Below are 16290 nucleotides of genomic sequence, written 5' to 3'. Positions count from 1 at the left end.
TGCGTTCTGCAGTTTAATGTTTGAAAAGCCTGATGATGATGATTTCTTTCTCAGCATCTATACATTGGTGTTGGAGTGACAGCAGGACTGCTTCTCATCTTAGTTCCAGTCATCATTTGCTTTGTGAAGACACTGAAAAGACATAAATCTCAGATGGATAAGACGAAGGATTCACAGCATGAGTTGCAAAAGTCATAAACTTTTCACTATATTAGTAAAAGGATCCCTCTGAAGATGGAACTAAATATAATTTTGTTTTATACTACAGCGCTGTTGCATTCTTACATCTGATACATTTTTTAAAACTGCAGTTGTGACATTAGTGCAGCTACAAATCACAGGTTTATATTTACAAGCTCATTTTTATATGGCATTGTTTCTATAGTGTCACGAACCGGAGTTGGCACAGAAGCAGAAGCGAGTGCGTAGTAAAGGGTTCCAAAGACATAGTCGTAAAACAAGTAAGGATCAGGCGATCGGACAAACAAACCACAAGGGGACAGGCAGAAAGCGTAGTCGTAAACGGGAAAAGAGGTCGAGATAACAAAGATAGCAAACGAATGTGAAAGGCTTGGAAATGCAGAGAACAAGTCTACTGAACGTATACTTCGCAAAGAACATTTGGCAAATGACTCTCTAAATACTAGTGGAGAGAGAGTGTGTGTGTGATTAGTGACAGGTGTGGGAGATAAGAACTCCGGGGATGGTGAGCGCATGCGTGCATAGGAGGTGAGTGTTGCTTCTTGGGAAACTGAGTCCTGGCCGGGTTGAGATATGACAGAACCCCCCAAAGGGCTCACTCCTGGAGCAGAGTTCTTTCTTGGTCTCCCCCAGGGTCGTGGACCCGGGAGATCAGGATGAGTTGCATGAAAATTTCTAATAAGCTGATCCAGTATGTCCTGTTTAGGGAGCCAGCATTGTTCTTCTGGTCCGTAGCCCTCCCACTCGACTAAATATTCCAGCTTGCCCCTACTGTGTCTAGAGCTGATGATCTTCTTGACAAAGTTAATTGGTTGTCCATCAATCTCCAGAGGAACCGGGGGGTCTCAGAGGGCACTTCTGTGGCTAAACGTCCGTTGATAACTGGTTTAAGACGTGATACGTGGAAGGAGGGGGTGATGCGGCTGTGTCGTGGTAGTTCTAGACAGTAAGCAACCTCATTGATTCGATTGAGGAGCTTGAATGGTCCAGTGTATCTTGGAGTTAGCTTCTTACAACTATGTGGTTGCTTTATGTCCTTGGTGGACAACCATACTCTATCGCCAGGTTGGTAATTTGGATGTTTACTGCGGTGGTGATCAGCCTTGCGTTTGTATGTGGTCTGTCTCAGACGTTGTTGCGTGTCGGCCCAGACTTGTTCACTACGTATAAACCACTGGTCAACGGCTGGTGATTCTGTGGGGGTCGCGTTCCATGGGAATAGTGGGGGTTGGTATCCAAGTACGCATTGGAATGGGGTGAGATTAGTCACAGAATGTTGGAGAGAATTTTGGGTGTACTCGGCCCATGGCAGAAACTTGCTCCAATCTTCAGGGTTAGAGGCACATGAAGTTCGGAGGAATCGGCCTAATTCCTGATTTACTCGTTCAACTTGGCCATTGGCTTGTGGGTGATAACCTGAGGTGAGATTCACTCCCATCTTCTCCATAAAGCTGGACCATACTCTGGATGTGAATTGAGGACCCCTGTCACAGACAGTCTCCTCTGGAATGGCGAAATATCTGAACACGTGTTGGAAAAGGAGTTCAGCTGTCGTAAAGGCGGTGGGCAGGGCGGGTAATGGGATGAAGCATACTGATTTAGAGAATCGGTCCACTGTGACAAGAACAGTTGTGTTTCCCTGGGATCTTGGTAAGTTAGTTACAAAGTTGACAGATATGTGTGACCATGGGCGTTCCGGTACAGGTAGGGGCTTGAGCTTTCCAGCAGGGAGTGTCTGAGGTACCTTACACTGTGCGCATGATGAACAGGATGCCACCACTCTGTGTATATCTCTCTCCATGTTGGACCACCAGTACTTTTCCCATAGGAGATGGTATGTGCGCTGTGACCTGTACCAATTACTGTGGGACATGTTTTTAGAACTTGTGACTGGGTCTTCCAATTTTTGATCTAGTTCCCATTCTAGAGCATTGATGATACATGAAGGGTTAATCATATATTCCTCGTGGTCATTCACACGTTCCGTGTGGTCCAGACGAGACAGGGCATCGGCCTTTGTGTTTTTGGATCCTGATCTATATGATAGGGTGAAGTGGAACCTGGTGAAAAACAGGGACCATCGGGCTTGATGGGGTGTGGGCCTCTTGGCAGTGCGTAAATACTCCAAGTTTTTATGGTCAGTGAAGATGACGAAGGGATGTGTAGCTCCTTCTAACCAGTGCCGCCACTCTTCAAGGGCTAATTTGATGGCCAAGAGTTCTCGATTGCCCACATCATAATTTCTCTCAGTGGGGGAAAGCTTTCGTGAAAAGAAGGCCACTGGATGGAGCTTTGGCCTTTCTCTGAAACGCTGGGAGAGTACAGCTCCTACCCCGGTCTCTGACGCGACGACTTCCATGATGAACGGTCTAGATGGGTCTGGATGCTTTCTTGAGCTGATCCAGGGCTACTTGGGCAGCTGTGTTCCACAGCAGGCATTTTGGCTTCCCTTTTAATAAGGAGGTCAAGGGATTGGCGATGGTACTGAAATTTTGAATGAATCTTCTGTAAAAACGGGCAAAACCCAGAAATCTTTGTAATTCCTGTCATCGATGTAGGTGATTACATGATGCCCCAGCATGTCCCGTAAGACGTCGTTAATAAGACACTGGAAGACTGAGGGAGCGTTAGAAAGCCCATATGACATGACCTGATACTCATAGTGACCGGACGTTGTGCTGAAACCCGTCTTCCATTCGTCCCCCTCTCGAATCCATATCAAGTTGTAGGCACTGCGTAAATCCAGCTTAGTGCAGATGGTGGCAGTGCATAGTTGTTCCAGAGCAACTGGTACCAGAGGCAGTGGGTATCGATACTTGATGCAGCACTGGTTTAACCCTCGATAGTCTATGCATGGTCTCAAACCTCCTCCTTTCTTCTCCACAAAGAAAAACCCTGCTGATGCCGGAGATGTGGATGGTCGTATGTAACCCTGGTGTAAGGCTTCTTGAATATATTCTTCCATGGCCTTTTGTTCAGTTTGTGTTAGTGGATATATTCTTCCTCAAGGTGGTGTAGTGCCCGGAAGCAGGTCGATAGCGCAGTCGTAGTGTCGATGAGGTGGTAGCCCACTAGCCTTCTCTTTACTAAAAGCTTCAATGAGATCATGGTATTCACTGGGTATTTGAACGGTGTCAGCCCTGTTAGGGCTCTCTATGGACGTGGTACCTAATGTTGTCACAGGGAGTTGAAGGCAGTGGTTGATACAATGTGATGACCAGTGGGTGATCTCCCTTTGAGTCCAAGAAATTTATAGGTTATGATGTTCGAGCCAGGGAAGACCGAAGACCACTGGATGACGGGCAGATACAATGACATAGAAGATCATCCGTTCTTGATGGAGAGCGCTGGTGCAGAGGTTAATGGGTTCCGTGCAGTGGGTAATAAGCCCCTTTCCAATAGGGACTCCATAAATGGCTTGAACACAGCGGGGTGTGATAAGGGGACGAACGGGGATGTTGTGCTGCTATATGGTGTCTTGTTCGATGAAATTCCCCGCCGCTACTGAGTCGATCAGTGCTTCCAAAATACAAGATACACCTGAGTCCTCTAATATGACTGGCATTAAAAACACAGATTGAATCAAGTGTTGGACTGTGGAATCCAAACTCACCCCTGGCTGCTGTTGCTTAGCAGTTGTGTTGTCCCATCGGGCGGGGCGTTGCTTGAGTGGGCATTGTTGCACGAAGTGCTTTTCCTCGCCGCGATAAAAACAGCGATGTTCACAGCGCCTTCGTTCTCTCTCCTGCATGCTAACCCGTGTCTGACCCAGCTGCATGGGTTCCACGGGAGACTCCTGCACTGGTACTTCCACCTCGCTGCGTATGGGGCGGCGGCTTCGTAGTAAACAATCCAGGTGAAATGCTAAATAAATCAGCGAGTCGAGTGTTAGCTGATCATCGCGAAATGCCAGTTCGTCACGATGTCAGCATTTAATCCCTGGCAAAACACAGTTTTGAGAGCGGGTTGATTCCATCCACTTCTTGCTGCTACAGTGCGAAACTCGAGGGCGTAATCAGCCACGCAGCGTGATCATTGCTTCAGGGACAATAATTCCTCACCAGTCTCTGTGTTGTCTGGCAAGTGATCATAGACTGTACGGAATCGCGCTGTCAGTTGATCATACGTGTTTGTGACGTTTCCTCCCTGTTCCCATTCCGCGGTTTCCCAGAGAAGAGCTTTCCCGGTCAAAAGTTCCATGAAATGGATGAACTTACGATTCTCCATTATGTCTGGGTAGGTTGAGAAGAACAGGGAGCATTGTAGGAGGAAACCCCGGCAGCGTACCGTATCTCCGTCGTATTTCTCCGGCGCCGGTGTGGGAGGTAAACGCGTTGTCGCTGCCGCAGCAAACGGCGTGGCTTGACTTAGCCTAGCTACCTGCTCAGTCAGGTTGGCTAGACGTTGGTTGTGGTCGCTGATCATCACCATGTCCCTCGATGGCTTGTGGCCAACGTGAATCCCCCACTGCTTCCATTGGAAGATATGACATATAGAAACAATTTAAAACGCTTAAAGAAAAGTGTATTGGTGACATGGTGAAAGTTTTTGCAAGGATATGTTTCTTTAGTATTTCCGGAAGTGTTGACACTTTTAAAGTGTCAGCACTTTTTAAAAGTCAGAAGCAAAGTGGCAGTGGTTAACGCCTCAACGGTTGGTCAAAAGGTCGGGGTTTAAGCCCCAGCACCACCAAGCTGCCACTGTTGGGCCCTTGAGCAAGGCTATTAACCCTCCCTGCTCCAGGGCGCCGTACCATGGCTGACCCTGTACTGTGAACACAGCTTCCTAACAAGAAAAGGATTTCACAGTGCTGTAATGTATATGTGACAAAGGCTTTTTCTAAAGCTATAACTTTTTGAAAAGGGAAAGTCTTTTCATTGCATTTATTGTACATTGAGTTCCCCCAATAAAGAGGAAATTGAGTAAAATAAAGTAAAATGTGTTAATGTGGATTAGTAGTTACTAGTTTTGTTACTAGTTACTAGTTCTGTTTTTTGTGTGTGTTCTGAAGTTTAATGTTTGAAAAGCCTGATGATGATGATTTCTTTCTCAGCATCTCTGGCTCCCTACATTGGTGTTGGAGTGATCATTTGCTTTGTGAAGACACAGAAAAGACGGAAATGTCAGATGGATAAGACGAAGGATTCACAGTGTGAGTTGCAAAACTCATAAACATTTCACTATATTAGTAAAAGCGTCCTTTGGCAATGGAAATAAATATAATTTTGTTTTATTCTACAACGCTGTTGCAGTCTTACATCTGATTAATTTTTTTGAACTGCAGTTCTGACATTAGTGCAGCTACAAATCACAGGTTTATATTTACAAGCTCAATTTTATATGGCATTGTTTCTATAGTAACAATTTAAACACTTAAAAAAAAGTGTATTGGTGACATGGTGAAAGTTTTTGCAAGGACATGTTTCTTTAGTATTTCTGGAAGTGCTGACACTTTAAAAGTGTCAGCACATTTTAAAAGTCAGAAGTAAAGTGGCAGTGGTTAACGCCTCAACGGTTAAGGCGCAGGTCAAAAGGTCGGGGTTTAAGCCCCAGGACCGCCAAGCACCACTGTTGGGCCGTTGAGCAAGGCCCTTAACCCTCCCTGCTCCAGGGGCGCCGTACCATGGCTGACCCTGCACTGTGACCACAGCTTCCTAACAAGAAAAGGATTTCACAGTGCTGTAATGTATATGTGATAAAGGCGTCTTCTAAAGCTATAAATTTAAGAAAAGGGAAAGTCTTCAGGGCAGAGGAATTTGCAGAGAAACACTCTGTGGTTTCTCATGTACACGACAAGAATACCTATGAGAACATTTGGACTGATGTGTTAGACACCATTCTCCACCAAGATCTTCAAAACACCACTTTTGGAATGATGGGTTTCATACCTCCAGTCCAGTTCCAGAGAAGCTGCTCCAGGCAGCTCATCATGGCCTGACACCTTAGTAACAGCCTTTATGTAGTCCCCCCCCCACCCCCCTTGTCACCTCTCTATATGATAGCTACATACTAGATGAACGAAAGTAACAAGAGGAAGTAGATATTTTGACACTTTATAAACCCTGTGAATAAACTGGTTGTGAAAATCATGGAATGACGGACACAGTTCAGTTTCCTGTTAATAATTTATGATTTTATACTCAAAGATGTTGATTTAGCTCACTTTAACTTTATCTCACTGTAACTTACTTTAATAAATGTAGACTAGACAAGTGTTTGTTATGGAGTAGAAGTGATATTTACTGCACATTTTAACCAGTCACTGAAATGGGAAGTGGCCAAAAAATAAACTCCTCCTCTTAAGATGCATAGAAAAAGACCATCACTCTCGTGAGCTCATGAGGTTCACCGTGAGAAGACAGCAGAAGTGGACACTCTCACGAACACCAAACTGAACGACACCTCAAGGACCAGGATGCTGAGACTTTCTCTCTATTTACTGCTTGGTAAATTCAACAATTTTATCAATACATTTGGCTTGTTCTTAATATTATTGTATAATTTCCACAATTTATACGTGCGGAGTGTGTGCTTAGTTAAGGTGAGATAATACATATAACAGTTACTCTTTGCTTGTTTATGGCTATTAAATTTACATTTATTTATGCAAATGAGTTGTATTTATTAAAACAAAAATATGCATATGTTAACATACTAAATAAGGTCTAGTCTTTGTATGATGTTAAAATTTAAATATTTATTTCACTGTGAAGACACGCACAAGAAATGCACAAGAAAAAGTGTATCATTATCATGGTTAAATAGTGATATTCATAATTGTATGGGAAAAAAGAGACCAGGCTTTAAAAACTGCATTAAATTAAATACAGATAACTTAATTTACAAAGGTCTCAGAAACAAAGCAGTACAAGAATTAGGGACGTCCAAAGTAACACATTGTACACAATCAATAAAGAATACTAAAGGACAAAGTACAGTCCTATGGAAACAAACAATTTAACAAATAAGACTCAAAAGCAGCAAGCAATCAAAGTAATTGTTGATAAAGCTATTCTGGCACATGAGTTTAATTCAACAGTAAAGGATGTTTACAATTGAGATATTTTTTTTTTTTTTTTAAATAAAAAAATACAGCTTCTTGATGATAGCGCCATTAACTCATTTGACAAATTTATCAATCAGAACGTGTTTTCCCAAAACACTGGGAAAAGGCTGTAGTTATTATACCACTTTTGAAATCAGGGGATCCCAGTCTGATTTCACATTATCATCCAATATCAATCTTATCATTTATGTCTACGTTTTTAGAGAAGGTTATAGCTGAACAATTAATAAACTATCTAGAGAGTAATAACCTCCTTCATCAACGTCAATTTGGTTTTAGACCACAGCATTCCAGAGAAATTTGAAGAAATTGTCTATTTCTTGGAAAAGGCTAGGCCTTCTTTGGACCAGCTTTGGACCAGTGTTTGTTAACCCAAAAGGAATTTAATACAGTTAACCACACTTTTCTTTTATCTAAGTTAAGTGCACAATAACACCATACGTTGTACGTAAACTGAAAAGAGCCTTTTCTCATGAAGGGATCCCAACTCTGGAACTTCTTGCCAAATGAGTTTAAAGCAGTATGTGATATAAAATCTTTTACATTGATGGTAAAGTGTTGATTTAAAATAAACCAGAGCTGTACGCATATTTAACTGTAATAAATGTTTGTTTTAATTAGTTATTCATGTTGCCAGGGTTGGAGGTATCCGTAAAATAGGTATAGGGTATTTAGGTATGTATTTGTATGTATGTATAAATAATATCCCACATTAACTAAAAACTTTATTTTATAATAAGCAATTTTAAAAAAAGAACGAAAAAATGAAAAAGAAAAAAAAACAATGTATATATATATATATGTGTGTGTGTGTGTGTGTGTGTGTGTGTGTGTGTGTGTGTGTGTGTGTGTGTGTGTGTATGTTTTTTTTTTTTTTTAAGAAAAGCCTTTCTAGGGACTCGAAATGCAAATCCGCTTATGCTATACTCTCTATGTGCAATACATATTTTTCCAACTTTTGACTGGAATCATGTTTTTTTACTGTCCCTATTCAAATAAACTAATAAATAATAAATAAATAATAAAATAAATAAATAAGTAAATAAATAAATAATGAAAGATGTTCTCCAGAAAATGACATATATGGTGCATGGTTAATTAACCTTACATAAACATTTACATAAAATGTAACAAAATTACTGTACAATAATGATCAACATTTTGGTAAATGTTGAAGTAATATCTTTCTAAAGAGGAATAGGAATTACCATTTCATGAACTTAATTCTTTCATGAGTTCTCAATTCTGTAAACTGAGATCCTGAATCTAGAAACTTTTTTAGCAAAAAATGGTTTTAGAAATATGATGGAGTTTCCACTCTAGCTGGTGTGAGATAGAGGGAATATACTGTATATGGTTGTTATTATTATGACATAATTGAATTTTTTTTTATAGTATTAGATGCTCTTGAATAAAAAATGTGACACAATTTGTTATTTACACCTGTAGTGTCTTGCCTTCAGAATATACAGTACATGTCTGTATACAGTAAATATGCCTGTATTTTTAATTGTTCACAAATTTCTATATATAAATGAAACTTTGATTATTATTTCAAAATTTTTCACAATATGTTTTGTCACAGTTATGACAATGACTTTCAGTGAACTGTTTTACTTCTTGTTTGAGGAATTGCTGACCAATAAAATGCAGTCAGAATGTAAGTGAAACTTACAAAAGTTGACTATTTTCCAGTAACAGCACTGCCCAAGTTCATTTCCTCTCATGCCTCAGCAATTAGACCTCAATGACAATATTTTAAATGTATTGAAGTGTAAGCCTTCATGTTTTTTTAAAAAAAAAAACAACAACAAGAAGAAGTTAAATATGGAGGTAGATCTTTAATGTTTTGGAGCTGTTTTTCTGCAGAGGACCTGGACATTTTGTTAGGATACATGGCATCATGGACTCTATCAAATATCAACAGATATTAAATGAAAACCTGACTGCCTCTGCCAGAAAGATTCAAATGGGCCGTGGTTGGATCTTCCAGCAGGACAATGATCCAAAACATCATAAAAATCAACACAGAAATGGTTTACTGACCACACAATCAAGGTCCTGCCATGACCATCCCAGTCCCCTGACCTGAACCCCATAGAAAACCTGTGGGGTGAACTGAAGAGGAGAGGCCTGGACCTCGAAATGTGAAGGATCTGGAGAGATTCTATATGGAGGAACGCTCTCAGATCCCTCGCCATGTATTCTCCAACCTCATCAGGCGTTATAGAAGACTCAGAGCTGTTATCTTGGAAAAGGGAGGTCACACAAAGTATTGACCAAAAGGGTGTCGATAATTGTTGCACACCTATATTTAAGAAAGTTTTTACATTTTTAAAAAATAAAACTGTGTTGTGTTTACAATTGTTTGATATCTGTGAGGGCAGAGTATTTCTGTGAATTTTTTTAACAAAAGATCAAAAGGTTAAACAATAAAGAAAAGTTTTCACAGACTTCTTTGCTCATATTTACCAAGGGTGCCAATATTAATGGAGGACACTAAGTCCCTGTGAATGAGCTGTTACTATAGAAGCAATGACAATAAAACTAATGCATTAATATAAACCTGAAATATGCAGCTGCGCGGTTGTCAGAGCTGCTGTTATAAAAAATTAATCAACAGCTTCTGACAAATCAGAATCAAGAATTCACGAATGCTGTGGTCTAAATAAAATCATACGATGCTCCTGTATTTTTAAGCCCAAAATATCATTAATTATATCTATTACTCCACTGCTTTAATCATTTTTATTCATTATGTCAATGTATCTGTACCATTTACAGACACAAACACATACAAATATAAAAAAATAAATCAGTAAATAGTATACAGACTGCAAATTCCCAAACACATTACAGTTTTAAAAACATTGTGTAGCAGAAGCACAAAACTTTTCCTTGAACAAACTCGATCAGACACGAGTGTTTTATTTCTTTTACTAGAAGTGCAAAGGATGAAGTAACACTGGTGTTTCAGTTGTGACCGAATTGCAGGCAAAATATAATCTATTTAAATATCACTGACTTTTATTTATATTTCAGTTTAGTTTATTTAGTTTAAGTTTTTACATCACTGATTTAATAAAATTCTTCTTTATTGTCTCTCCATAGTCAGCGTTCTTAGAGCTTCTCTGTTGCCTGGTAAGTGTATTTTTTATTTATTTTTTTTTATTTTTAGATATAAAATTTAAGAAACCCGTTTGGAAAACTGTGTATGTATGTATCATGTTCTGCACATTTAATTAACACCAATAACATAGGCTCCTAAAACTATAAGGAAAAGAAAAGGATTGCTTACAGAAACTATTACATTTTTCAGCTGCATGCACTATTATTAACATTTATTATACAGATTAAATATTTTTAAACGTATATTACGGGTTGCATAGACTAGTTGTTTAGACTAACACATTCACTCAACTAGATGGGCTATGAAAGAAACACTTAGGCAGATGATAAATTATTATGATTAAAAAAAAAGCCATCTAAATGAAATATCTCAGATTAGCATCTTTTAAATAGTTTCTGTTAAGATTTTCACCTCTGTTAAGACTCCCTGAGGTGTTCTGATCGGTCCTGTGAGGACATGCTCTGATAGAGAAGCGTTCCCATTGGCTGCAGCCTGTAGGTATTATGGCCAATCAGGAAAATCAACATTGTGCAACCACATGCAGAATATTCGCTGAGTCTAGCCAAAACGAACGTTAGCTTGAAAGTTACTCCCCACTGTGCTCGCTTGGTCTTAATATGCCACGTGCATCACAGGAACGGAAACTGCCGCTCATGCCATTCAGTGAACATGATCTCTGGATTGTAACTGAGAAAAAAAAAGTCTATAATATTTTGTCTCTTCTTTTTTTATTGAAAAAATAAAGAAAACAGTTATTGGTGTCATCTCGTCATCGTCTAGTCTTTTTTTCCTCATGGTTTTCATTAACGAAATTAACACTAGACATAATGCAAGCTTCAAACATTAAAGTAGTCCTATATTATTAATTTTGAGGAAATAAAAAAGTAGGCGCTCAAAGGCGGGTGCTTCTTTTCAAGATTTAGAGTCTGTGAATCACACTAAAGGAGAACATGCAACACGTTTCTGAATATTTTTAGACTCTGGTCTGACTTGTATCCAACGTAGCAGATAGGTTTGTGATTTGTTTCTGATATTTATTCTTTTTAATTTTTTTAGAATGTATTGTTTATTACATTTCTTCCTCTTCTTTTATTTTTCTGTCATGTATTGTTCACTGGTTTCTGTCCAGTTTTTTATTACTTCTTTTACTAGATTTTCTCTTTTCACTTTTATTTTTATTTAATGATTTTAATTAATTTTATTATTTTCCTTATTTTGTTATTAATACCTTTTTTCTTTTTTAAATTAATAAACACTATACGATTTACCCAATACAAATTATAGAATGTTATTCAGTCATTATCTATAAGACATTTCTGAGAAACAAACAGGACTAACAGAAATGAAACCATATCAGTCTAAGTGTTTGGCAAAATTGTAATAAGATTTATTATCATTAAGATTAATTAACATTAACATGTATTTTGCTGTATGTTTTAGATGGCGCTAATATACGACTCGCTGGTGGCAGTCACTCCTGCGCTGGTAGAGTGGAAGTCTATTATAATAACCAGTGGGGAACAGTGTGTGATGACATCTGGGACATGACACATGCGCAGGTAGTGTGTAGACAGCTTGGATGTGGTAATGCTGTCAGCGCTCATACAAGTGCCCACTTTGGTCAGGGAAGTGGTCCAATATGGCTGGATGATGTTCCGTGTTCTGGAAGTGAATGCACCATCACACAGTGCTCTCATAGAGGATTTGGTATACACGACTGCGGCCATGGTGAAGATGCTGGAGTTACTTGCTCAGGTACAGAAACACTCTCATATTTTGACCTTGTCATGCATGTGATTATATTTATATTGCACTGATTAACTTTTATTAGTTAGTAAAAAAAAAAAAAAAAAGTTAGCTAGATATTATGATGTTTGCTGGATCATTAAAACTACTTGAGGAGTTTGTGTGCATGGGTGAAGCAGCAGCAACAACAAGACAACCAGGATGCAGTTAGCTTGGGTGTTTACTGATAATCTTTGTGCAGTACAGTCAAGCTGGAGAAAAAGAGATAGAAGATGTATAACTCTCCTATGTTACTGGAGATTACAGTTGTCTGTGTGTTGGAGCTCTTGATTGGACACATAACATTAGTATAGCCTTCATCCATGCATTGAGCTGCAAGCAACCTACAGTTCCTTTACTTTTCAGCTGACTCAACCAATGAGAGTGTGAGTACCATGAATTCATGAATATATTACCAGAGAAAATCAGCTCCAACCCACACTACGATATACTAAAGCTAAAATAACGCCCATACTCTTCCTTATCCTTGCCAGCCACTGTACAATAGTATGTACATAATAAGTAAGAAATAAAACACTAGGGGGTGTACTTTTATAGGATTTTTTTTTCTTACAATGTTTTGTTTCACTTATAACATGTCAATTTGCAAACAAGTACTATTTTTTATTGATTTAAAAACAACACATTATACTGTACATTTGATCTATTTATAGTTACATTTAATGTTGCAGTCCATCCATGAAGTTGGTTCCTGTTATCATCTCTGTCAGAGGTATACATACTATGGGGCGTGCCCCCCTTAATGGGGCAGGAAGGATTTGGAGAAAAAGGCTGAACATTGTGGCTAAAGCAATATTATACAGGAACAACAAAATAGAAAGCACTTTACAAACTGTTGATGGTATTTATAACTGAACAGTGATTTAAAACACTGTTTGTTTGCTTTGTTCTCCTGCACTGCAGTCACTCTATGTGGAATATCTGAGCATTACCTTTACAGTAGCCCGTTTGTGAAGGTGTATAGAAAATACAGTTTTCTTAAAATACATCCTACTAAAAAATTGGTCTAGCTAAAAAAAAATTTCTGCAAATTTTTCTGCAACCTCAGCTGGTTTTGTTTATAATATTATTTCTTTTATCATATTATTTCAACTGATAAACAGAAAAATCAGTCATAATCAGATGAAGCTGGTGAATGGTCCGAGTAACTGTTGTGGTTGAGTGGAGATCCAGCACAATGCCCAGTGAGGAACAGTGTATGATGATTGGGACTTAAAGGATGCAGAAGTGGTGTGTAGACAACTTGAATGTGGTAAAAATGTCAGTGCTCCTCATAATGCCAGCTTTGGTCAGGGCAGTGAACCAACCTGGGTGGATGAAGTAGATCAATCTGGGTAGATGCTAGATCAGTGCTCACACAGAGAATTTGGAGAAGAGAACTGTGGACATTGTGAAGATGCCAGAGTTGTGTGCTCAAATAAGTTAGTTGCTGTTGTTGCTCAAATTAGGTTTTTTTATTCGGCAATACTTGCAGACATGCAGACTCCTACACTGACCCAGATCTCCCCAAACTCTGCGGTCTTACCTGGAGAAGTCCTTCAGTTCAGATGTACCACAACCAGCCCAACATGCATGTCTGTAGACTTCAGATTGTATAAAAATGGAACATTAATAATGAACCAACCTGGAGAGACAACAACAACATTTACTCTGACTGTAGATGCCTCACATCAGGGCCAGTACACCTGTGACTACTCATACAGGGAAATTGCCTCCACATCATCCAGGAGCAACTCCATTACCATCACTGTGGGTAAGTGCAGAGAGGATGTTATACTGAACAGCATTTAGTCATTAATTAATTATTTATGCTGTTAAAAGAATCGTCAGTGAATACCCATATTTTTTTATATTTTTGAAATTGCTTATTTAACAAGACCAAAGCATGCATTCTGTTAGTTTGTGTTGGGGGGAGGTGATGTGGGGGAAGTAGGGAGCCCACATTCTGTAGGCATGTCCTCTGCTTAAATGAGCACACCTACACCTGCTAGAGGTGTGTAAGTGCAGTTCCAATCATATTCCAATTATACTGAACAGTGTTATGTAAATAATTAATTATTGTCTTTAATTTGTATATTATTTAAATGTATTTATTAACAGACAAGCACAGAGGTCTGGAACCTTTTCCTCTGGCAGAGCCATAAAAGCCAAAAAAAAAAAAAAGAGTTATTTTCTCTAAACAGCCAGAGGAAAGTCAACATATATATATTTTTTAATGTTTTTATATGTTTTCTGCTTATTGTAGTTATAATAAAATAAAGAGAGAAAAATAAAGCTGCAAGCAGCATTGGCGGATTCCTCCTCAATATTGCGGACCATTTCAAAATGTACATGGTAGATAAATGTATCCCACAGATACGACATTTCAACGCATTTGGCTCAATGACAGATTTTAAGTTATTTTTTTTAGTTTTCCACAAATAATCATTGTAGAGAAGATTCAGGAGTCAGTAAGGGTTTTGGAGAATTACTTTGTGCTGATACAATGCTATTTATACATTATTTAGAATTTATTCCTGCTGCTATAACATTAATTTGATTTACTCTGTGCTGCTATAACATTAAACGAAATGAAGACTACTTTGGGCCAATCCAAGACAAACAGCGCCATCTGATGGACGATAAAGATATTGTTAAATATAATATGAAAGATATTACCAAAGATAATATTCCTTTTAATGTAATTCTTCTTGGAGATATGAGATTGCCATCGCACATGGTAACATACTGTAGTGTCCTCTTTGTGTGTGGCACAGATCAAGCCCATAGGTTAATGTTCCACTGATTTATGGACACAAGAAATATGTGCAACAATTGTCAATGCACCAATGTGTAAATAGTTCTGCCAATTTTTATTTGATTTATTGTTGTTTATTGCCCTATAGAAAGACATGTATCCCACACATATGTACCACAGTTCAAGTCAATCGGACATACAGTTCATGAGGGGAAGATTTTTGTAGCTGTGGACAAATTTTCAATGTACTGGAAAATCTATCATGGCAGACTTCATGGGTCCCGATGGCATTTTTTGTTCGCCATGAAAAATAAGGTATTTATTTTTTCAGACAATTTGGACTGATGGGGAAAATCACAGAATTTGGGTATGGCCATGTAGCACCACCTGTGGACTAATGTGGTGTGGTAATTATTCGTGGACTGTAGTATCAATGTGCAAATATCAAAACTTTTTACCATTCAGATCTTGAGTTTTGGGCACTTTAGGGAGATAACAACAACAACAACAACAACAACAACAACAACAATAATAATAATAATAATAATAATAATAATAATAATAATAATAAATATAAACTTTTTACCATTCAGATCTTGAGTTATTGGGCACTTTAGGGAGATAACAACAACAACAACAATAATAATAATAATATTATTAATAATAATAAATATATCTGCAGGCAGCAATTCTGGGGTCAAGACAATTATCGGCAGCATGAGCAGCAAAAGAAGCTTTGTGACATGTTTTTTGTTAGAGTCCGATGAACAGTGTATGAGGAGTTAGAAAATGTAAACTTTCAATGATAAAAAAAAAAACATTTATTTTAAAAATAACTAAAAACAGCCACTTAGAAATTTTGTCCAGTATGTGCTGCTGTTCTGAAACTGCTCAGGTAGTATCTGGGCATGATGGTCATCATGTGGGAAAGCATTCAAGACTTTTAAGTGAAAATAGCCATTTTTCCTATCTCCTGACCAGTACGGGGCAGTGTACCAAAACTCTGCACATAACCTCAGGGCCTAATGCTGATGACACGTTCCATGTTTACTCACAATCCCTCAAAGCGTTGTGGAGATACAGCCTCAAGTTAAATTTTGTGTGTTCATCAAATTCGTTGAAGGACCATTCGAAAACGGTATGGTTTATCAAAATTCTGTGAATAAAATTTTGTTGTGCATGCATCTAGTTGATGCAGGCCAATTTTCGTGCAAATCAAACAGCCTAGCAGGAGTTTTAAAAAATTGGGTTTTTCTGAAAATTCAAAATAGCGGAAAAATTTTCATGACGGAAAATTATGTCATAGGGAGCAATCGAATCGTCTTGAGCCAAGGGATCAGAGGAAAAAAG

At 38.5% G+C, this 16290-nt stretch overlaps 2 protein-coding genes across 6 annotated transcripts in view; one reads left to right on the top strand and one right to left on the bottom strand.

Moving 5' to 3' along the window:
• The window catches only part of LOC128629347 (deleted in malignant brain tumors 1 protein), a 59710-nt gene that overhangs the window by 28823 nt on the left and 14597 nt on the right, over positions 1–16290 (bottom strand). The gene's annotated exons all lie outside the window — the stretch shown is intronic.
• LOC124626072 (deleted in malignant brain tumors 1 protein) overlaps positions 1–16290 on the top strand; it is a 33955-nt gene that overhangs the window by 13173 nt on the left and 4492 nt on the right. For 2 of the 5 annotated variants that reach the window (XM_053678091.1, XM_053678085.1), the window contains exons 1-4: positions 78–6647; positions 10379–10408; positions 11838–12152; positions 13678–13956. In XM_053678091.1, coding sequence (XP_053534066.1) covers positions 6617–6647; positions 10379–10408; positions 11838–12152; positions 13678–13956 — 655 coding nt within the window. In that variant the 5' untranslated portion in view covers positions 78–6616. Of the gene's footprint in view, positions 1–77; positions 6648–10378; positions 10409–11837; positions 12153–13677; positions 13957–16290 lie in introns of those variants that run through there. The other 3 variants (XM_053678089.1, XR_008393927.1, XM_053678087.1) reach the window with 3 other exon arrangements.

Source organism: Ictalurus punctatus, chromosome 2, assembly GCF_001660625.3.
Source record: "Ictalurus punctatus breed USDA103 chromosome 2, Coco_2.0, whole genome shotgun sequence".
Lineage (NCBI taxonomy): Eukaryota > Metazoa > Chordata > Actinopteri > Siluriformes > Ictaluridae > Ictalurus > Ictalurus punctatus.
Note: the sequence above shows the minus strand (reverse complement) of the source record. Positions and strands in the feature narration are given on the sequence as shown.